This window comes from Megalobrama amblycephala, linkage group LG5 (genome assembly GCF_018812025.1).
Source record: "Megalobrama amblycephala isolate DHTTF-2021 linkage group LG5, ASM1881202v1, whole genome shotgun sequence".
NCBI lineage: Eukaryota > Metazoa > Chordata > Actinopteri > Cypriniformes > Xenocyprididae > Megalobrama > Megalobrama amblycephala.
The window spans coordinates 35,041,808-35,063,337 of record NC_063048.1 but is presented as its reverse complement, the minus strand read 5'-3'; the positions used below and the strand labels follow the sequence as shown (position 1 = coordinate 35,063,337).

Sequence of the window (21,530 nt, the reverse complement as noted above, 5' to 3'; positions counted from 1 at the left end):
ATGTAGTTGAGGTCAAAAGACGACAACAGGGAGTATGATTATTCTTCTGTTTTTTTCTTTCAGTGCCTCATTGAAGGTGAAAACACATGGCGAGACCTCATGAAAACAGCTCTGGAAAATTTAATTGTCGTTCTCAAAGATGAGAACACTATTTCTCCATATGAAATGTGCAGCAGTGGCCTCGTGCAAGCACTTTTTACTGTCCTCAGCAATGTGAGTCACACGCGACTACATTAATGTCAGTTGTAAACGTGTTGTCAGCTTTTATTCCCAATACTCATTACTTTTTTACGTGTTTGCCTCACAGAGTGTGGATCTAGACATGAAACATGATTGTAAGCCTCTGATGGAAAGAATAAATGTGTTCAAGACTGCGTTTACTGAAAATGAAGATGATGAAAGGTAAAGAATATCTTCTGTTACACATTAGGTCATTGTGTCCTACCCAGGCTCTGCATGCTAAAGTGATCTCTTCCCTATATATATATATATCTGAGTCTCAACCAGAAAGTTCTTTTTCTGGTTTGGACATGTTGAGCAAATTTGTTTTTGTTTGTCATGCATTTAATTATTTCTGCCCTCCAGCCGACCCGCAGTTGCCTTAATCCGCAAACTGATAGCTGTGTTGGAGTCAATAGAGCGGCTACCTCTACACTTATATGATACACCAGGCTCAACGTATAATTTACAGGTCAGTCTCTGTTTGGATGTTTATTTTTGGTTTGGTGCATGTGAAACGGTGACATCTTTCATTATAAATTGTCATTTCATTAAAATCTCTTTCTGTCGTGATAGATTCTGACAAGGAGGTTACGCTTCCGCTTGGAGCGTGCTCCTGGTGAAACAGCCCTGATTGATCGTACTGGTAGAATGCTAAAGATGGAGCCACTGGCCACTGTTGAGTCACTGGAGCAGTATCTGCTCAAGATGGTAGGAAAGCTTTTTTGTTTTATTTCTTCTATTATTCTATATTTACTCAGCTGTATCCCCATAGGCATTGGAGAGAGAATTTTAACTTTGTCTCCTCTCTTTCCCTAGGTGGCCAAGCAATGGTATGACTTTGACAGGTCCTCATTCATCTTTGTTAGGAAGCTCAGAGAAGGCCAGAGCTTCATCTTCAGGCACCAGCATGACTTTGATGAGAACGGAATTGTGTACTGGATTGGCACCAATGCAAAGTGAGCATTTGTCCATTTTTGCATGACCAATTTCAATTAAATCTTTTTAAATGATCAACAAAGTTTATCATCAAACTCTAAACCCCAATATTGCCCATTTAGACAAAATGATGTGCATAAGGAAGATGATCTTGTCCACAGGACTGCATATGAATGGGTGAACCCCGCTGCTTATGGATTAGTGGTTGTGACCTCCTCCGAGGGCAGAAACTTGCCTTATGGCCGACTTGAAGACATCCTGAGCAGAGACAGCTCAGCCCTCAACTGTCACACCAACGATGATAAAAATGCATGGTTTGCCATCGACCTTGGTTTATGGGTCATCCCTTCTGCATACACACTTCGCCATGCTCGTGGATATGGTCGATCTGCCCTCCGGAATTGGGTGTTTCAAGTGTCCAAAGATGGTCAGAACTGGATGACACTCTACACTCATGTGGATGACAGCTCTCTCAATGAGCCAGGGTATGTGTGCTATAACCAGTATTTTGGAGTCTGCAATGATTGTGCTATATTTACTTTGTGAACCTACTAATATGACTCATCTTATTGCATTAGGTCGACAGCCACATGGCCTCTGGATCCATCCAAAGATGAGAAGCAGGGCTGGAGACACATTCGTATTAAACAGATGGGGAAGAATGCTAGCGGACAAACACACTACCTCTCCCTGTCTGGTCTAGAGATATATGGCACCGTTACTGGTGTGTGTGAGGACCAGCTGGGTAAGTGCCAATAATTTCTAATACTACACTTTGTCATATTGTTATTCACTTATAGTATTTACACTTACTCAAAGAGTTGTTTCTTGTCCGTATGTGAATATTTGGCATGTGACTGACCTGATTGCAGTAACCTAACACAATTGATTTATTTATTTATTTGTTTATTTTTTCGGTTGGGATTTGGCTCCCAAAGCACCATAATGGCAATGCTGAAGATTCAGTTATGCGCTACTCTATATACAGGGTGTTTTTTTTTTTTTTTTTTTTTTATGTTTGGTGGGGGTTTTTTTACCAGAGAGTCTATTCACCGGTAGATCAACTTATGACATTAATAACATGGTCCAAAAAATTACGTAAATTAAATGATTAACAAATGAACTGGAAGTCCTTTAAATATAGCTCTTTAGCAAACATGTCAATTTTAAGTTTTCTACAGTATCACAAAAGAAAAATGACCATCCTTAATTGCATGCTTTTTTTAATTTGATGCTGCTTTGTCTCTGCTCATATTTCCTATCAGTCAAGGTTTGTTCTGCATTGTCAGGTAAAGCAGTGAAGGAGGCAGAGGCCAACTTGAGACGACAGCGCCGTCTCTTTCGTTCTCAGGTTATGAAGTACATCGTTCCTGGGGCGCGGGTGGTGCGTGGCATTGACTGGAAGTGGAGGGACCAGGACGGCAATCCTGCTGGAGAGGGCACCGTGACTGGAGAGGCCCATAATGGTGAGGATGGGAGTCACTTCTGTGGCTCTTAGTGTGTGCATCCAACCATTGGTAGCTTGTGTAGGACAGCGCAATGTGTAATGCTTATGCCGTAGCAGATTTCTGTACAACGGTGTTCAAGGCATCACTGCATCGGACAACTACATGAAAAGTGCATTACTGGCCGATCAACAATGGAGTTCAGTGGTACTTCAGTGTTTAAGGGAAACAAATTGTGAACATCAAGTGCATTTGCATGTTTGGAGCTTTCTGCAGCAAATCCATCACAAGTGAGGGGGGAGATGGAAATGCCCATTACTGACGTTCACACAGTAAAACAGAACTAAAGTTAAATCACATTTGGACTTGTTTTCCCATCATGCCTCAGAGGGACTGTTTTCAGACCAGCCCTTTTTATTTTCAAGTGACTTCACAAATGCTTTGTGTACTTAAAGAAAATTAAACTGTGATGGGGTTGATCTGAAACTAGTCTTTTTTTTTCCTGTTTACTTCCTTATGTGGTGCTTTCCTTCTGCTTCTATGCTGCATGAAGAAATGATAAAAAAAAAAAAAATCTGTTTCACACTCTAAAGTTCACTGATAAGTGTTTGATTACTACTTTTTGCTCTCTTCAACTGTCATTCCATACTTTTTTGTTTTTTGTTAGTTTGCTATTTTGAAGTGCAACCTTTATCCCTCCCCCCCAACTTAACAGGTAACATTTTTCCATATCCTACTCGTATTATCTTAAGCATCCACTCTGTTGCTATTGATTCTTTGGGCAGCCATGTTTCAATGTGTAAAACAGCCTCTTTAACCTGTCTCCATCATTCAAGCCAAGTGCATGTTGATGTCACAATTTGCAAGCTCCGAATGAACTCCATTGCAAGTGTATTTGACACCGACCGAAATGATTCTTCTGTTCTTTTTCTTAAGTGGCTTTGTAGCTTGGCATTTGCAAAATTCTACTGCTTTTTTGTTTTTTTAATTTGTCATTTTCTGTGCTTCATGTTTCTACCTCACCGCTTCACCTGGACCAGAGTGATTTGGGTTTCCTCTTAGATGATCGTCAGTAGTTTGAATATAAATTGAAGAGGTTTGGCCTAGATACAAAAATAAATTTGACCTCATCCAATGGTCTTGGTTTATTCTGTGTTTCTGGTCCAGCGTCAAGCAAAAGCTGTTGTCTTTGACTTGCTGCTGTCTCTCTCTGCTCTCTTGCTGGGTCTCACCCGTTCATATCCCCCTCCCTCCCCCACTTTCCAGGCTGGATTGATGTCACCTGGGATGCCGGTGGCTCAAACTCGTATCGTATGGGTGCAGAAGGGAAGTTTGACCTCAAGCTTGCACCAGGGTACGACCCTGAATCAGCGCCGTCACCCAAACCTGTTTCATCCACTGTTGCAGGCACACCGCAGTCCTGGAGCAGCCTGGTGAAAAATAACTGTCCAGACAAGGGTGGCTCATCCTCTACAGCGGGGGCCAGTTCCTCCAGCCGCAAGGGTAGTAGCAGTTCGGTGTGTAGCGTGGCCAGCAGCAGTGACATAAGCCTCAGCTCCAGCCGAGTGGAGCGAAGGGTCGAGAGCCTGTTGGAGCAGGGAGTAGGCATTGTCGGAGGGCCCCCGGGGGCAGAGGGACAAGAACCGATAGTCGTGCTTTCCTCGGCAGAGGCCGGCTCCGTCTCCAGCACCAGCACACTAACGGCGGAAACGGGAAGTGAAAGCGGTGAGCGTAAAACACCAGCACCCGATGGCACTTCGAGACAGTCTGCTGAGACGACCGCCATCTCTATGGGAATCGTGAGCGTGAGCTCGCCTGACGTCAGCTCGGTTTCAGAGTCGTCTAGTAAGGACGCTGCATCCCAGAGGCCCTTATGCTCTGCCGCCAGCGCACGGCTGTCCGTCAGCTCGCTTTTGGCAGCTGGAGCACCCATGAGCTCCAGTGCCAGTGTCCCCAACTTGTCCTCCCGCGAGGCCAGCTTGATGGAGTCGTTTGTCCGCAGGGCACCCAACATGTCTCGCACCAATGCCACCAACAACATGAACCTGAGCCGAAGCAGCAGCGATAACAACACTAACACGCTGGGGCGCAATGTCATGAGCACTGCCAGTGAGTATCTTCAGCTGACCGTTCTTCTAAGAGCCAGTACCTGGGTTTACATCAGTGGTTTTCAGCTTTTTTTGTCTCTGTAGCCCACCATTGTCCACAACAATATTTGAAGACACCTAGCTCTAGTTTTGTTTTTTAGAACTTAGTTTAACCTCTTGGCACTGCTAGTTAACTGTAAATTAAAAGTAAGTAAAATAATTAATAAATTGAATGGAAATTTCAGGACTTCAAAAGTTTTAGGGGCAAAATGTTGTTCGTTGTTTTCAATTTTTATAACCTATGAGAGAGATATACATTTATTTTTTATTTTGGAGCTTGGCATAACTAGTAAAATGTACATTCATTATAAAAATGGCTATGAAGTCTTAAGATTGTATTAATTTACATGACTTTTCCAGGTCTACAAATCACACTTTTAAAATTTGGGTACCTCATATATTCAGGTTTTTCCTTTTCTTTTCTTTTTTTTTTAATTAACAGTTTTTGGGGGTTTATCTTAAGCTTATTTTAAACCTTTAAATTTTGTCATCTTGAGGCCCCATAGTGGGCCCTTGCTTCCTGTTTGAGAACCACTGATTTTGATGTCCTTTTAGCTTTATGTAATGAATGACAAACTTAAATGAAGGCTTATTATATTTGTTAATCATACGATTCTCAAACATTATAGTTACCTATAGTTGACTTAGAATTGCACTTGGAAACATGCAAGTATAGAAGAGAGATGGTAGTATTTGCAGTGCCTTAGGCTAGATTTGCATTGCAATGCAGTACTATTTCATTTGTAAACTTGCCTGTCTTTTTCAGGCTATTTTACTGCTGATTATGTAGTAGCAATCATTTTGATGAATTTATTTTGGAGTAACATCCTGCTCTAGAGTATTTAACTGTTCTGTGAATATTAACATGACTCTAATTTTTGCCATGATTTGCATACTGCTGCCATTTGAAGCATGTTTAGTTTGTAGAGCAAGCTTTTGATTTTCAGTTACCTGCTTATTTTGTTCTTTTTGGAGACTAATCACAGTTTTTGGGTTTTGTTTGCAGCTTCTCCTCTTATGGGTGCGCAGAGCTTTCCTAACCTTACAACCACTGGTACCACCTCAACTGTTACAATGTCCACCTCCATAGTAACCAGCAGCAATAATGTAGCCACGGCAACTACAGGTTTGTCCGTCGGCCAGTTGCTCAGTAACACGCTGACGACCAGCCTGACCTCTACATCTAGCGAGAGTGACACAGGTCAGGAGGCTGAGTTTTCCCTCTATGGTAGGCCATGTTACAATTATTATACACTCTATTTTCCTTCATCCTCTATTTTTCTAGAACATCCCCTTCAGCGTTTTTGTTTGTTTGCTGCAGATTAATCTCTAATGTGATGTTTTTGCTTATTACTAAACTAATTTCTCAGTCTTGTCCTCTGAATTCATCTCCTTCATTTATTTTTTGTACTATGAAGGCTGATTATTTTCATTGCCTTTTATTCACTCAGACTTCCTGGACAGTTGTCGGGCCAACACATTGCTTGCCGAGTTAGATGACGAGGAAGACTTGCCAGAGCCAGATGATGATGATGATGAGAATGAGGATGACAATCAGGAAGAACAGGAGTATGAGGAAGTTCTGGTACGGTCCAGGGTCAACCTTGGTTACCACGTTCATATTCATAGGGTAAAACCTGTTGTAGTTTCAATAATAGTAGTGGAAATCCTTTATTTTTGGTTTTCTTCGTGTTCTCCTCTCTGGTTACTTGAAATTTGGTGTTTTTAATTTTTATTTACTTTAGTGAACAGTGTTTTTTGGGGGGGGGGGTTAAGAATGTATTTGGTGTATCTGTTTTTTTTGTTTGTTTGTTTTGTTGGTTTGTTGTAGTCTGCTTGTTTACCAGCATGTTTCCTTTTGTGTATATGTGAAATATGTGTTTCACATTTACAAGCAGTTGAGCATTATGTGTAAGAGAGCTTTACCACTTTGCTTTTTCAATGGTGGCCTAAAAGGAGGAAGAGGAGTATGAAACCAAAGGGGGTCGACGCAGAACTTGGGACGACGACTTTGTGCTAAAGCGACAGTTTTCTGCTTTAGTACCTGCATTTGACCCTAGACCAGGCCGGACCAACGTCCAACAAACTACTGACCTGGAAATCCCTCCACCAGGTACTTTTGACACTGTAGAAAGGGGATAAATCCTCACTCTGTTGACTGCGGTGTTATTTTAATATTTATATACTATTCTAATGTTTATTAATTTGAATTGTTTTATTTTTTTTTTATTTTCAATTTGTATTTAATTTTACTTTATCATTTTCTAATGTGCTTTTGTCATTTTTATTACTTTTTTTTTTTTTTTTTTTATATATTTTAAAAAATTATTTTATTTTAGTTAGTTGCCAAGGCAACATTTCTAATTTGTTACATCAAGTTTTTCATCTAATATTTATATTTTTATTTCAGCTTTATTTCAGTTAATGAAAATTATTAATAGTTTGTTCAGCAGTGACACTGGTTCTCCTGCTGAGTCAAACACAGTAATCCATTGTTAATTTACATTGCAAAACCTATGTTTAATTTGTACAGGTACACCTCGCTCAGAGGTACAGGAGGAGGTGGAGTGCACGCCCTCACCCCGTCTGGCTCTCATCCTGAAAGTAGCAGGTCTAGGGACAACTCGAGAAGTAGAGCTACCTCTCACCAACTACAAGTCCACCATTTTCTATTATGTCCAAAAGCTTCTCCAGCTCTCATGCAATGGTGCTATTAAACCTGACAAGCTTAGACGCATCTGGGAACCTACGTATACGTGAGTCTATCGTTTTACGGTTGTTTTTAGTAGCGCAACTTTTGTACTAAATTTTGTAGTGCTTTTTCCGTAGACGTCTGTTAACAAACATTATTTTTTGTAGGATAATGTACAGAGAATTGAAGGACTCGGACAAAGAAAGAGAGAGCGGAAAGATGGTAATGACACATTTTTGATGTTTCACCTCCACGCTATCTCTCTACCTATCTTTCATTCACTCTCTTCGGCTCATTAAAATCTTGGCTGTGATTTTTCTGTGGCTGTCCCCAATGTGTAAATGCTCCTTCTCAGTAAACTGTCTGTCAGCCGTCACTAACATTAAAGCCAGGAGACTGTGAAATGACCCCAGTGGTATCTATTGTTAAATGCACGGGCCTCTCTAGTGGTTAAACCTACTGTAATGCATGTGTATTGCGTGAGACTTTACAATCAGGAAAGACCAACATTTGGTTCTTCCTGTTGTAGGGTTGCTGGTCTGTAGAGCATGTGGAACAGTACCTTGGCACAGATGAATTACCAAAGAATGACTTGATAACCTACATGCAGAAGAATGCAGACTCAACTTTCCTGCGCCACTGGAAATTAACCGGCTCTAATAAAAGTATTAGGAAAAACAGAAATTGTTCGCAGCTCATAGCTGCATACAAGGTATAGAATGCCATCGGATGTGCATATATATATATATCTATACATACCATCTTTATTTTCTCTTCTGTTTTTCAAGTATTTTTTCTCTTTCTTTCCTAACTGTCACTTGTGTAGCCACTTGTTAGACAGTTGTTGCTGTCCTTTTGTAAGTTCTATTGCCTAAATGGGTGTAAATGTCGTACCATGAAAGTTTTTAGCTGTCATTGTGGACTTTGTTCTCTATTTGCTTTTGATTTTTAAATTTTTGTTGTCGTCTTTGGCCATAAACTTTATAATTTAAGAATGCAGTAATTTCGTTGTTATAGGTCTGTTGTGATAATGATTATAAAAGGGTTGGGAGGCAAAAATTGGGGTAGTCTGTGTCAACAGTACTTACATGGTTTTACAGGACTTCTGTGAGCGTGGCTGCAGATCTTCAGGCCTGAGTTCAGGGACTTTGTCCGCCACGCAGAGCTGTGACATCCTGAGTGCTGCACGTGAGCAGGCTCAGGCCAAGGCGGGCTCGGGCCAGAGCGCCTGCAGCGTAGAGGACGTACTGCAGCTCCTGCGCATCCTCTTCACCATCGGAGGAGAACCCTTATCCGGCCGCACACTACAAGAAGGTAAGGAGGTCCTCCTCAGAGCATTGTCTTGAACAGTTGTTTTTGTTTTCCACTATTGTGCATTTGTAACTCGCATTTATTTGTGTAGATGTGGAAGAGCTACAGTTCAATGCATCACCTGAGGAATTCACCAGCAAAAAAATTACAACCAAAATCCTGCAGCAGATCGAGGTAATTTGACGCATGTTTGAGGTTGTTATATTTATGCATGTTATACGTTGTAGATACCATACAGTTCAAGAGTAGGGTCAGTATTTTTTTATTTTTATTTTTTTGATAGAAAGTAGTACTTTTATCAAGGATGCATTAAATTGATCAAAAGTGACAGTAATGACATTTATAATGTTATAAAATATTTATTTGTCTTTTGTTTTGTCTTTTTAGGAGCCACTGGCCCTGGCTAGTGGGGCTCTCCCAGACTGGTGTGAGCAGTTAACCAGCAAGTGTCCTTTCCTCATACCCTTTGAAACCAGGCAGCTTTATTTTACATGCACTGCGTTTGGAGCCTCCAGGTCTGTGCTTGCAGTATTCAAAAAGATCTATACTTCATTCATACAAATGTGAAATGGCGGTTTGAGAATTTGCATCTCTCTCCAGGGCTATTGTCTGGCTCCAGAACCGAAGAGAAGCCACTATGGAGCGTTCCCGGCCATCCACAACGGTTCGCCGTGATGATCCAGGCGAGTTCCGTGTCGGTCGGCTCAAGCACGAGCGTGTCAAGGTGCCACGTGGAGAGAGTATGATGGAGTGGGCTGAGAGTGTGATGCAGATACACGCTGACAGAAAGTCTGTACTGGAGGTAAACACCTGTGGCCCTCTTGGAAAGGTCCCCTAGTTAAGAACCACTGCTGTTTAAATCCATCTCAGACTGATAATGAATGGTTATCTTGCACAGGTGGAGTTTCAGGGTGAGGAGGGCACTGGTCTTGGACCCACCCTGGAGTTCTATGCCCTTGTGGCTGCAGAGTTCCAGAGGACTTCCCTTGGTATCTGGCTCTGTGACGACGACTTCCCAGATGATGAGTCACGTCAAGTAAGTGCTGCTCCAAATCTTTAGCTTTTTCACCTCAAGGCTCTATCCCCAGGTAAGACAGACGGTTTTTAATGACTGACTGATTAATTAACTTTTTCATTGTTCATCAGGTGGATCTGGGTGGTGGCTTGAAACCACCTGGCTATTACGTGCAGCGTTCCTGCGGCCTTTTCCCTGCTCCCTTCCCTCAGGACAGCGATGAACTGGAGCGTATCACCAAGCTTTTCCTATTCCTTGGGATCTTTCTGGCCAAATGCATCCAGGACAACCGGCTTGTGGATCTGCCCATATCCCAGCCTTTCTTCAAACTGCTCTGTATGGGCGACATCAAAAGCAACATGAGTAAGCTACTTTATCAAAACCGTGTCGAGTCGGACTGCCACTTCTCTGAAATCCAGTCTGAAGCCTCCACTGAGGAGGGTCAGGACACATACTCAGTGGGTAGCTTTGATGAAGACTCCAAGTCAGAGTTCATCCTTGATCCACCCAAGCCCAAGCCACCAGCTTGGTATCACGGCATCTTGACATGGGAGGACTTTGAACTGGTGAACCCTCACAGAGCACAATTCCTGAAAGAGCTGAAGGCGCTGTCTGTGAAGCGCAGGCAGATCCTGGGCAATAAGAGTCTTTCAGAGGACGAGAAGAACACACGGCTACAGGATCTCATGCTGAGGAATCCTATGGGCTCTGGCCCTCCACTTTGTGTAGAAGATCTAGGGTGAGAAATGAATGTCACTTTTTGTATATTAATCAAGTAAAATCAATATCATATGTGTTACTTTCTTGCCTGTAGCAGGGTGTTTTATTTACATATTTATTTGTTGCTCTTTTAAATTTCTTTGTTTTATTTATTAGATTAAATTTCCAGTTCTGTCCATCATCCAAAGTACACGGCTTCTCATCGGTAGACTTGAAGTCCAATGGAGAGGATGAGGTATGTCACATGTTTTCCAGACATGCAGTGTACTGTTATACAGTGTGCCTCTGCAATGAAAATGAAATCATACTTTGTGATTTCGATTATTTTGTGTATTTGTTATGTCAATGCATTATTTGTACATATATTTGCACATATAGCAGTGCTACATCACCCTTAATACCAATACTTCCTGTTGCCATCTAGATAAAATTACACTACCTTTTTGGGTAGTCCCAGGATGCTTGAGTGACCGCTGCCTCACAAACAGCTTGCGAAAACTGGCGCTTAAAATTTAAAAGTTGTAAATGATTGTAAGAATTAATCCACATTTAATATTTACATTGAAGACTATCCAGTGTTTTTACATTAAGGCCGTGTATCCACCAAAGCGTTTTTCCCAAGGCTAGCGAATTTTCCAATTGTTTTTAAAACGGCAGGAGTGTAACGAGGTGCTGAGCATCTATTTCACGCTGAAGCACTGAGTGCTCAGCTTTTTTTTTTTACCAGTCGCTGAGAGTTGAAGAACACTAAACTTTGGGTAAAACACAGCGCTCTTCACTGTCATTTTGTACCCAGCCGTCCAATCACAGTGGAGGAGGGGCAGGACAAATACCACACCGGCCAACCGCCACATTCTGCTAGTACAACGTCAACAGACGACAAGCATAATGACTTAAAACGAGAGCCAGAGCAAATACTTTACGTTGTATTAAATTTTTATATACCAACAGTACCAAATACTAGTAGCCTAACATTTCTGTGGATATTCTGTAATTAGATATTCCTTGGTATCTAATTATGTAATGCATTGTTTCGGGTGTCGTCTTGTATAGAATAAGATATAAATGCTAATAATTCTGCTGTCCTTTCATCAGATGGTCACCATGGACAACGCTGAGGAGTATGTAGAGCTCATGTTTGACTTCTGCATGCACACAGGAATCCAGAAGCAAATGGAGGCCTTTAGAGGTATGACAGGATTGGCAGGATTCAAATACTCCCATGCCTTGCACTTTGAATCCGCTCAAGCTACACTCAGTGTGTACAAAAGCGTAGAAGTACATGTAACATGGCTGTTCAGATATCAGTATATTATGAATTATATTCATTACTACATTATTCATATCAGTTACAAATATGGTGTTAAGTGTGAAATGTCTGTGTTTTGGTACAGAGGGTTTTAACAGAGTATTCCCTATGGAGAAACTCAGCTCATTTAGTCATAAAGAGGTGCAAATGATCTTGTGTGGCAACCAGTCTCCATCCTGGACCGCTGAAGACATTGTTAACTACACAGAACCTAAACTTGGCTACACACGGGACAGGTAGATGCTATTTTTATTTGTATGTATTTATTTTCTATTGCTCTACATTTTATGATGCCATTCACCTTGGATAGGTCTTTGATTTATTTTTTTTAAATATAGTAAAACATGTTGAAGATATGGGGCTTGTAAATATATTGTTACTAAAATGCAGCATTTTAAATGGGAAACGAACATGCATGTCTTAGTAATCATATCGTGAATAAACACTACACTAATGTTAAAAAAAAATTTTTCATCGAAATGGTGTGAAACATGGTAAAGGTTTTGGCACTTGCTATGTGAATTAAAAAAATCATGGACATGATTCGAAAAGGATAAATGGTCCTGAAAAAACAATCACACTTGTACTCGCAGTCAAAAATGACTGCGTTGGAAATGAATGAGAAACTAATTTCATCTAGTGGAACTGTTTGGTACTGCGGCCAAACAAAATTTCTGGAAGCTCTTTTTTTTTTTGAGATATCAACTTCAAATTTGGAACACAACTTGTTTAGATTTATGGCTTTGATTTTTCTCACAGCTTTAGAGTAAAATGTTTTGGAAAATACACATTTTCATTTAAAAATTGAAAATATTTTTGTGCATTTTTCATAGCAATAAACTTAAACTTCTATAACACTGTTCACTTTAAACTTTTTTCACTTCAGCAACAATCTGCCAAGCGCCTTCTTTAAAAAGAGACCAAAATTAAATTTGTGCTTCAAAGCATTCAAGATTTTTGACAGCTTAAGTTGGAAATTTCATTTTCAGGTCTATGTTCAAAAAGTGGTTCACAGGTAATAAATGGATTATAACTTTAGTTCCTTAAAATACCCTAAAAATACAACATATTAAATAAAAACATTATCAAACTAAAATATAGTAGATTAATTTAATTGAAATAAAAAAAACAACTAATTTTCGACTGCCACGCAAGGAGCACCAGACATTAAATTGGGCAAAAGTGGCAGTAAAGACATTTACAATGTTAGAAAAAAAATCTATTCCAATTTGAATAAATGCTGTTCTTTTGAACTTTGTTCATCAAAGAATCCACAAATGTACCAGTTTCCACAAAAATATATAGCAGCAGCACAACTGTTTTCAACATTTAATAAGAAATGTTTCTTGAGCACCATATTTTATACATATATAAAAAATATGGTGCTCAAGAAACATTTATTAATGTTGAAAACAGTTGTGCTGCTATATATTTTTGTGGAAACTGGTATTTTATATATATATATATATATATATATATATATATATATATATATATATATATATATATATATATATATATATATATATATATATATATATATATATATATATATATATATATATATATATATATATATATATTAGATCCTCAATAGCCTTTTAGCCTCAGACTTTTCAAAAACATGGTCTTGTTTGGAATAAAGGTTCAGCTTATATATTTTAATATAAAATATATGAAATGACTTGCTTAGTCACATTTCAGACAGTATATATATCACCCTGATGACTTAATTGTATTGCAGTCCTGGTTTCCTGCGCTTTGTGCGAGTGTTATGTGGAATGTCATCTGATGAAAGGAAGGCCTTCCTCCAGTTCACTACAGGCTGCTCAACCCTGCCCCCTGGTGGACTGGCCAACCTCCATCCACGTCTCACAATAGTCCGGAAGGTATATAAGCTCACTTTTTTCTTTTCTTTTTAATTTTCCAAAATTTAAGATGCTGAAACCCAGCCATTAATTTAACAGACATTAAAACAATTAACTCAAAAAAAATTCTTTTCATGCCCGCTGTTGTCTTTTCTCCTTCTAGGTTGATGCGACAGATGCCAGCTATCCTTCAGTTAACACGTGTGTGCACTACTTGAAGTTGCCGGAATATTCCTCCGAAGAGATCATGAGAGAGCGCCTCCTCGCTGCCACTATGGAGAAGGGCTTCCACCTCAATTGAGCATGCTCTCCCTTCATCATTGACCAACTCCCATACTGGTGAAGCCTGTTGTGTTTTGTTGCAGAAAATAAAGCTGTGCTCTGATGAAATCCCCCCCCTCCCTCCCCCAAGCACCCAACATATACCCAAATACACAGGAAAAACAGTCCCATCGCAGCTCCACTAGCTCCTGAAACTGATTAGGGTCTCCTCCTCCACTGACTGCTACACATGGCCTTTCCCAGGTCACTCTACTGCTTTAAGGGCTTGAGCCGCTGGCAGCCAGGGTAGTCTCTCCTCACCTACTGTGTTTACTGTCATTACTCCAGGTCCAGTGTAAATTTTGGCATAGATCATCTTTTTCAGACTCAAACATCACCACCTGCAGCCGCAGCGTCAGACCCTGGACACAAGCACACCTGCTTCTGTAGAGCTAACTATAGAGTGTTTGGGCATTTCCTTAACAGGTTTTAAGTTTTACTAGTGCCTGCATTGTTGAAATATTAGGATTTTTTTTCTTTCATTTGTTTTACTTAATCTGTCTGCATACAATCATGCACATGCTTTTTCTTTCTTTTCTTTTTTTGCTTCCGTTACTGTGTTGAGTATGTTTTCAACTGTTCATTTCCCTGCTAAAGGATCAGAGTCCCTGAGTGCATTTGTGTAATTTTACAATAAAGCTATAGATACAGAAACACTGGTTCTGTGTGCAAGGCACATTTAAAAAAGAGACAAAGCAAAAAGCAAGCTGTGCTTTCCCTTGTATTTTCTTTGTATATTATAAACATTTATTTAACTCAAGTTGCAGTTTGAAGTAAACAAATATTTTCAAATGTGTATGCTCCAAAAATAATCATTAAAATGTTTGCAAAGTATCAACACTGTCATGTCTGCTTTTTCACTCTGATGATCAACTGACAAAAAAAAAAAAAATTGTTTCTGAACGTGATTTACGTTTCGTTGTCTTTAGACCTGGGGGTATTCTTACAGTTCCTTTTTTAAGAGGAACTTTTAGACCTCTTTGACAATGCATTGGGATTATTACAGACCACATTGCAATGATGTTCCAAAACTTTTTGTGCAAGAATGGAAGATGAACACAAGGTTTAAATTAGTAAGAAATACATTTATTTAAATTTGTAACGGAATATTAATGAGAACTCATTTGCGTTGGATCAGCTTTCAGCCATCTTGTCCAGGGCCAGTAGTGGTGCCAGTATTCGATTCTTATTTGTCTCCACAATGTGTCCGTTGATTATCATTTCATCTAGTATAATGTGTACTTTATCTAAATTGAACATGATCTGGTTCTTGTCATTAAGGAATGGAACACTCATATAAACACATGTATCACTAAAGACACAATGGACCCTTTTCACATTTACGGGGTTCTCGAAAGCTAAAGTCAGTTAAAATCTTGGTGAACGAGATTGCTCCAATAGCACAAGTGATGGTGTTTCCATGACTTGCCAAAAGAGGGAAAAAATATTGAGTGATTGATTACAGCAGTCAGAAGTGAGAATAATGTACATTTGCCATCACTCCAACCGTTGTATTAGAAACACCCTTACAGCAGTGTTATTTTTTTTGTAATTTACTGCCAAAGTATAGCATTATAAATGTATTTAAATTTTTTTTAAATGGAAACATTAAAAACTTTATTAGATTTGCGATGTTGATAACTAGAAAATATGCATCATCACAGTCTGAAAAGGGTCCATGATGCCAGCAAAGAACTGTCAGCCAAATTTTGTCAATAATACCCAATATGTAACAATATGTAAAGGATACATCCAGCTCACTCTGTCAAGAAAAGAAAACAAATCCAGTAAAGTTTAAAAAAAAAACATCTTTTCTCAGGAAATTTATAGACAGGAAATGTGCCTTTATCAAAATATCAGTTCTTACCACACGACTGAAATACTTGTCTAATACCTCTACAAAGTTGTGCACAAGCTCATAGATTGACAGTTCATTCTGTGGGAAAGAGGGCCAAGGACTATAAATCACAGACTTTAAAAAACTCTTAAAGAAATACAGATTCACAATGTAATTAATTAGAAACTTTAACCAATAATGTGAATAACTAACCTCATTTTCAGTGATGCCAACAACAATGAAAAGAGCTGCGTACTGACGATAGACCAGTTTGTAGTCCTTATACTCCACAAATGAACACTGAGAAAAAAGAATAGGTTCAACAGCTAATTTTAAGCTAATAATAAGTTTGAGAAATTTTAATGGCCAGTTTACAAAAGTAAAATAAAACTCAAGACAACACCACAGACTAAAAATCTGATAAATAATGTGTAGATGCAAATATATGTTTCATAGTAATGCTTTATATAACATGTATACTGTTTGAAATTTCTGTCCTTTATCACTAAAATTACTCTGAGGGTCAGTGATATTTGTATGTTTGTTTAGTTGTCTTATCTTATTCATAATATTTTGTACCACAAATAATGGCTATGATCTAAAAAATAAAAAGTTGTGTGCTTTACCATTAAATTAAAAGTAAAAGGGAAACATGACTGACCTCTTCCTTCCTCCGGGCGAGACATCCCCTAACCACGTCAGCTTCAAGAGCTGCTCTCTTCCCAAGCTCCACTTGTTCATAATACTTAGATAGGCGAGTCTGCCCCTGTTTGTTGACCATGAGTAGGAACTTGATCATAGTAATTCAGAAGAGTGACCACCTCGAGAAAGAAGAAAATACATCATTAGCAAACAACTGGGAGGGCATTTTAATTATAAGTTACTGTAAAATTCTAAATATGATAAAATATTTGTAATATTGCTAAATATTTGTAAAACATCAAATTATTTACGGTATAACTGATAGTTTGCATTTCAGTCATTGGAAGATGCTCTGGTTAGTTTAAAATTAGTTTTAAATTCACAGAAAACAAAGTTTATGTTTTTTTCAAAAGCTCAGGCACAAGTACTTGATAATTTTAGTATTTTTACATCTGATGGTAAAGTTATTGAAAGAGTACCTTTTTATAAGTACTTGGGCATATGGATTGATGATAAGCTTTTGTTCAATGTACATTTTGCTAATCTAATCAGGAAACTCAAACTGAAGCTTGACTTTTGTTTTAGAAATAAATCTAATTTTACTTTTAAGACTAAAAATAAACTTGTAGAAGCTACCTTACTAACTGTGCTTGATTATGAAATGTATTATACATGTATGCAGCCTCTTCTATCTTAACATGCCTTGATTCGGTATACCATGCTTCACTACGTTTTATCACAAATGCAAAATCCCGTACTCATCATTGCATTTTATATTACTTTTGCTAGTGCAAGTATATATCAATTAGTTCAAACTTTAACCTGTGGAGGGCAGTAATACACTTAGCAGTGTCTACACTGCTGGAATTCAAATAGAGAAGAAGAAGAGAGCTAGTTCAAGATGAGCATTTATTGTTAAAACTTATATAATTTTTTATTTTTTTTTATTTTTTAAGAAAATGAGCAATGGTTTCTCTAGATAAGACTCTTATTCCTCATCTGGGATCGTGTAGAACGTTTTGAAGCTGCACTGAAACTGTAATTTTGACCTTCAACCGTTTCGGTTCCATTGAAGTCCACTATATGGAGAAAAATCCTGGAATGTTTTCATCAAAAACCTTAATTTCTTTTCGACTGAAGAAAGAAAGACATGAACATCTTGCATGACATGGGGGTAAGTAAATTATCAGGAAATTTTTATTTGAAAGTGAACTAATCCTTTAACGCATAGAGGAATAGAGCCAGTCATGTGACGCCAAGATGGCAGCATCCATGAGGGGGCGACCTGCTCCATGTAGAATTAATGTTAATGTACTTATTTTAATTAGGTTCCTGTTTTTTTTTTTTTTTTTTTTGTCAGGGAGAGTGTAAAATGTTTAAAATTAGCCAAACCAAAAAAAAAAAAATCAACTGAAGCTATTTTGAATTTTACTTATCTCTGCCCGATGTATGTATGTATAGCTATTTTTCAACGTCACATTTTTACACCGTCAGGTACAGAGCCTGTCATTGCACACCGCCGTCTACGCATGCGCAGTATCCGCCCGTCAGTCTGTATTCGGATTGAGACAGCGCAGGGTTGGGTGAACGCGTCCCATCATGCAGCGCGCGCGCCAGTCCTCCCTCACTCACTCACCCCCGCAGTAGGAGACTCACATCCAGGGATCGGACTAATGGCGGCCGGCAAATCCGTGCGCTGACACGAAATCCACAACAGCCGCTCAGGTGCCAGCCTATTTCGTGGGGGGCAGGGCGACGTCGCATCGCTACACGAACGGTAAAGAAGGGAGGGTTGAGGGGAAACAATCGGCGACTTCTAGCAGGACTTTCCTATTTTTAAACATGGATGAACAGCCCGGCGGAGGAGGAGGAGGAGGAGGAATGGCCGCCCAGAGACAGCAGCAGCAGCCCGCACCGCAGCAGGGCAACAACAGCATTAATCCCCAGATCGCCAGCGCTGGAGGAGCGCCTATGGTTCAACAACAGCAAGAGGAGATGCCCAGGCCCCAGCAGTACACCATCCCGGGGATTTTACACTACATCCAGCACGAATGGGCCCGTTTCGAGATGGAAAGGGCGCATTGGGAAGTGGAGAGGGCCGAACTCCAGGTACAGACCCGTGGATTTGATGACACACTAGTTAGTTACCCCAAGTCGGGACATTGATCGCCATCAGATCGGCTGCTTTAATTGAAGACTTAACATTGATTTAGTAAGCAATTTACTACAGATCTCGCGAGCTTCCTGTCCGCCCCATTTGCACTAATCTGGAACAGTTTCATTATAATAAACGAATCTGTTTGCACTCTAAGTATGCGAGACAGAACATTTAGTACGCTCGTATTTTAATACAGCGATCTAGTATGTCTCGTAGTGTGGATGGGCTGAGCTAAGCTAAGCTAACATGACATCGTTGTATTAGCGATATTACGCGACACCAAATACGATCGAGTTAGATTATCTTACCCACGAACACAGGAGCAGATCTAATAGTCGTTGTTCTGGATTTATCGTGTCACGAGAAAGCATCTGTCAATGAAAGCCAGCAGACTTTGTCAACTATTCTCTTGTTCTGCCATTTTGTTTTGGTCAATATGGCGTCCGTATGGGTTGCTTCTTTTATTGATCCATCCTACTACCGCTCACTTTCACACCCTGGTGTAATGTACAGAATTTTCTAACACACAATATCCGTTCTTTCAAAACAATAAGAGGTAAAAGACGCCGTTTCTTTCTGTTTGTTTCCGAGACTTAACGTCATAGTCCCCACAAAAAGGAGATGTTAGGCAGAATGACAGTGACAGTCACCTTTCACGTTTACTGTATGGAAATTGGTGCATTGGAAGTGAATGGTGACTGCGAGTTACTTACATTATGACCAACAAATCCATTTATATTTCACAAAAGAGAGAAAGTTACATGTTTGGAACAACATGAGGGTGAGTAAATAATGACATAAAGTTCAATTTTGGGTGAACTATCCCTTTAAGAATGCTGTGAGCACTTAGTCTCGTGCCCTATCTGATTAGCAAACTTATTTCTGATGAATCATTCACCTTATTTATATAGCTGAAAGTGTCATTATTTGTAATATAAATGTATACCACCATCATATTTGTCATGTGTTTTATCCAAACCTGTACGTCTGACACACAAACAGTTGTTGGGCATAAATATGATAGGCTCACCTTCACTGTATGGAAAAAAAGATATTTAGTAGGGCAGTAGCACTGTTTTGTTTTAGGTAACACTTTATTTTACAGTGTACTTGTTACATGTACTTACCATAATAATTATGCACAATTACGTGCAAATAACTCTCAACCAAACCATAACCCTTATAGTAAGTACATGTTGTTAATTAATATATACTTAAATATATAATTACACTGTAACAATGACACCTTAAAATAAAGTGTAACCGTGTTTTGCACATACAACACACACCATTTGACCAGTTTTGTGTTTGCAAGTTGTTTTTGACGGCTATACATACCTTTAACAGCTGTTCTTAAAGGTGCTATAGAGGATGTTTTGTTCTATACATTTTTGCAATATTACTTGAAACTGTCTTTACTAACTGATAAAAGACTATTTATTAGGTGCACTGAAAGGAATAATATCAAATCTGTGCATGAGGTAGGGCCTTAAAAACAGCCAATCGATTACGTGATCATCCTCTATAGCACCTTTAAAGGGATAGTTCACCCAAAAATGAAAATTGTCATAATTTACTCAACTTCATGTCATTCCAAACCTGTATGGCTCACTTTCTTTTGTGAAACATAAAAGATAATTTTTGAAACATCTTGTTGTTTTGCTTAGTTTGAAGGTGATTGTGGGCTGTGCTTCATACATCGCTTACACTGTTTGTTTGTTTTTTACAATAGACAATGGACCTTTTGCCTGTGATATTTCACTAAAAGTTAGTTAATGTGACTGCACACTAATTCAGACAGGTTTGGAATGACATGAGGGTGAGTAAATGATGACAGAAACTTCATTTTGGGGTAAATTATTACCTTAAGTGTGTTGTGACAGCTAAATTTCCCAGCCACCCATATTAAATGGTGACAGTTTAGCTTTTGTGAATGAGGAAAGGAGCTGGAAGGCCTGTGGCAGGACATTGCCTTATGTAAACATAGTCAGTCTTCCCTTAGGAGGCAAAGGAGTTTTTACCACCCCTGTACAGACTTGTTCAGTGACATACTTTCAGGATGACTCCCACCTTAACCCTTATGGGCACTTTTCATTATTCAGAGGAAGTGAGTTTGTACTCTCCCACACTCATACCAATCCAGGTCTTCTCAGAAAATGGGTTGGTCTGGTTTATCAGCTCTACATTCCATGTTTCACTGTGATATGGAACATACCACAAACAAAACAATGCTGCAAGTTAAACCGTATCAAATCATGTTTCCAAATATGCCAAGTTTTGATTCCTCCAGCCGTGCATGCAGATGATTGAGTCCATTTATCAGGTGCATTTGGCATCTTGTGTATGTATAGGAGACTTAGCTATTATTATGGTAATGGTTAGTGGTTCAGTCCTGCTTTGACACTGTCTGGCTCTAATTGATGTGAAACTCTTCCTGTCAGTTTGCCGGGCCTCGTAGGCATAGCTGCTAGCAGAGATGTCCTGAGCAGTCACATCAGGAATGGGCCTGATTAGAGTTATCTGGGTTAGCTCAGGGTTTGTAGGTCATGGTAGCATCATCTTCAGAGTTGTGGCTCATTGCAACTCTCCAGCCATCAGAGAATGTTAGTGCAGGTTTTATGTTTATCAGTGCAACTTTCATGAATGTCTGTAATTCTCAATCTGTTTCATATGGTGAGATATCTGTTCTTGGGGTCGTATTACAGGAACTTTCTGTAAGTTTTTTTTTTTTTTTTTTTTTTCAAGTTCTAACAGAAATCATGATTACTAAACAGTCTACGATCACAATTATAATTAATCAGTTACAGGTAATCACATTTTTAGCTTTTTTTCCCAAGCAGTTTAATAAACAATTGTTGTTTTATTATTATTTATATACTTTAGTATTTATTAATGTTTTGAATTGGC

The 21,530-nt window shown here is 39.1% G+C and overlaps 3 protein-coding genes across 14 annotated transcripts in view; 2 read left to right on the top strand and 1 right to left on the bottom strand.

Moving 5' to 3' along the window:
- The window catches only part of hectd1 (HECT domain containing 1), a 30,996-nt gene extending 16,176 nt beyond the window's left edge, over nt 1-14,820 (top strand). For 2 of the 11 annotated variants that reach the window (XM_048191985.1, XM_048191986.1), the window contains exons 17-42: nt 64-213; nt 308-402; nt 586-691; nt 796-930; nt 1,039-1,178; nt 1,281-1,643; nt 1,737-1,903; nt 2,424-2,624; nt 3,870-4,712; nt 5,757-5,978; nt 6,202-6,380; nt 6,707-6,863; nt 7,284-7,506; nt 7,610-7,664; nt 7,972-8,154; nt 8,543-8,756; nt 8,845-8,927; nt 9,141-9,268; nt 9,354-9,555; nt 9,652-9,789; nt 9,900-10,507; nt 10,645-10,723; nt 11,584-11,677; nt 11,883-12,033; nt 13,542-13,686; nt 13,829-14,820. In XM_048191985.1, coding sequence (XP_048047942.1) covers nt 64-213; nt 308-402; nt 586-691; nt 796-930; nt 1,039-1,178; nt 1,281-1,643; nt 1,737-1,903; nt 2,424-2,624; nt 3,870-4,712; nt 5,757-5,978; nt 6,202-6,380; nt 6,707-6,863; nt 7,284-7,506; nt 7,610-7,664; nt 7,972-8,154; nt 8,543-8,756; nt 8,845-8,927; nt 9,141-9,268; nt 9,354-9,555; nt 9,652-9,789; nt 9,900-10,507; nt 10,645-10,723; nt 11,584-11,677; nt 11,883-12,033; nt 13,542-13,686; nt 13,829-13,966 — 5,199 coding nt within the window. In that variant the 3' untranslated portion in view covers nt 13,967-14,820. The remainder of the gene's footprint in view (nt 1-63; nt 214-307; nt 403-585; nt 692-795; nt 931-1,038; nt 1,179-1,280; nt 1,644-1,736; nt 1,904-2,423; nt 2,625-3,869; nt 4,713-5,756; nt 5,979-6,201; nt 6,381-6,706; nt 6,864-7,283; nt 7,507-7,609; nt 7,665-7,971; nt 8,155-8,542; nt 8,757-8,844; nt 8,928-9,140; nt 9,269-9,353; nt 9,556-9,651; nt 9,790-9,899; nt 10,508-10,644; nt 10,724-11,583; nt 11,678-11,882; nt 12,034-13,541; nt 13,687-13,828) is intronic. The other 9 variants (XM_048191990.1, XM_048191988.1, XM_048191987.1 and 6 more) reach the window with 9 other exon arrangements.
- Nucleotides 14,821-15,050: 230 nt separating this feature from the next.
- Nucleotides 15,051-19,220, bottom strand: ap4s1 (adaptor related protein complex 4 subunit sigma 1). Its single transcript, XM_048192016.1, has 6 exons — nt 18,932-19,220; nt 16,485-16,644; nt 16,037-16,123; nt 15,854-15,922; nt 15,737-15,748; nt 15,051-15,249 (listed from the first exon to the last, which is right to left on the bottom strand). Exons 2-6 carry the CDS (start codon nt 16,620-16,622, stop codon nt 15,121-15,123), a joined length of 435 nt encoding a protein of 144 aa, XP_048047973.1. The 5' UTR covers nt 16,623-16,644; nt 18,932-19,220; the 3' UTR covers nt 15,051-15,120.
- The window catches only part of strn3 (striatin, calmodulin binding protein 3), a 31,099-nt gene continuing 27,585 nt past the window's right edge, over nt 18,017-21,530 (top strand). The window contains exon 1 of one of the 2 annotated variants that reach the window (XM_048192007.1): nt 18,017-18,574. In XM_048192007.1, the coding sequence (XP_048047964.1) occupies nt 18,308-18,574 (267 nt within the window). In that variant the 5' untranslated portion in view covers nt 18,017-18,307. The remainder of the gene's footprint in view (nt 18,575-21,530) is intronic. The other variant, XM_048192006.1, reaches the window with a different exon arrangement.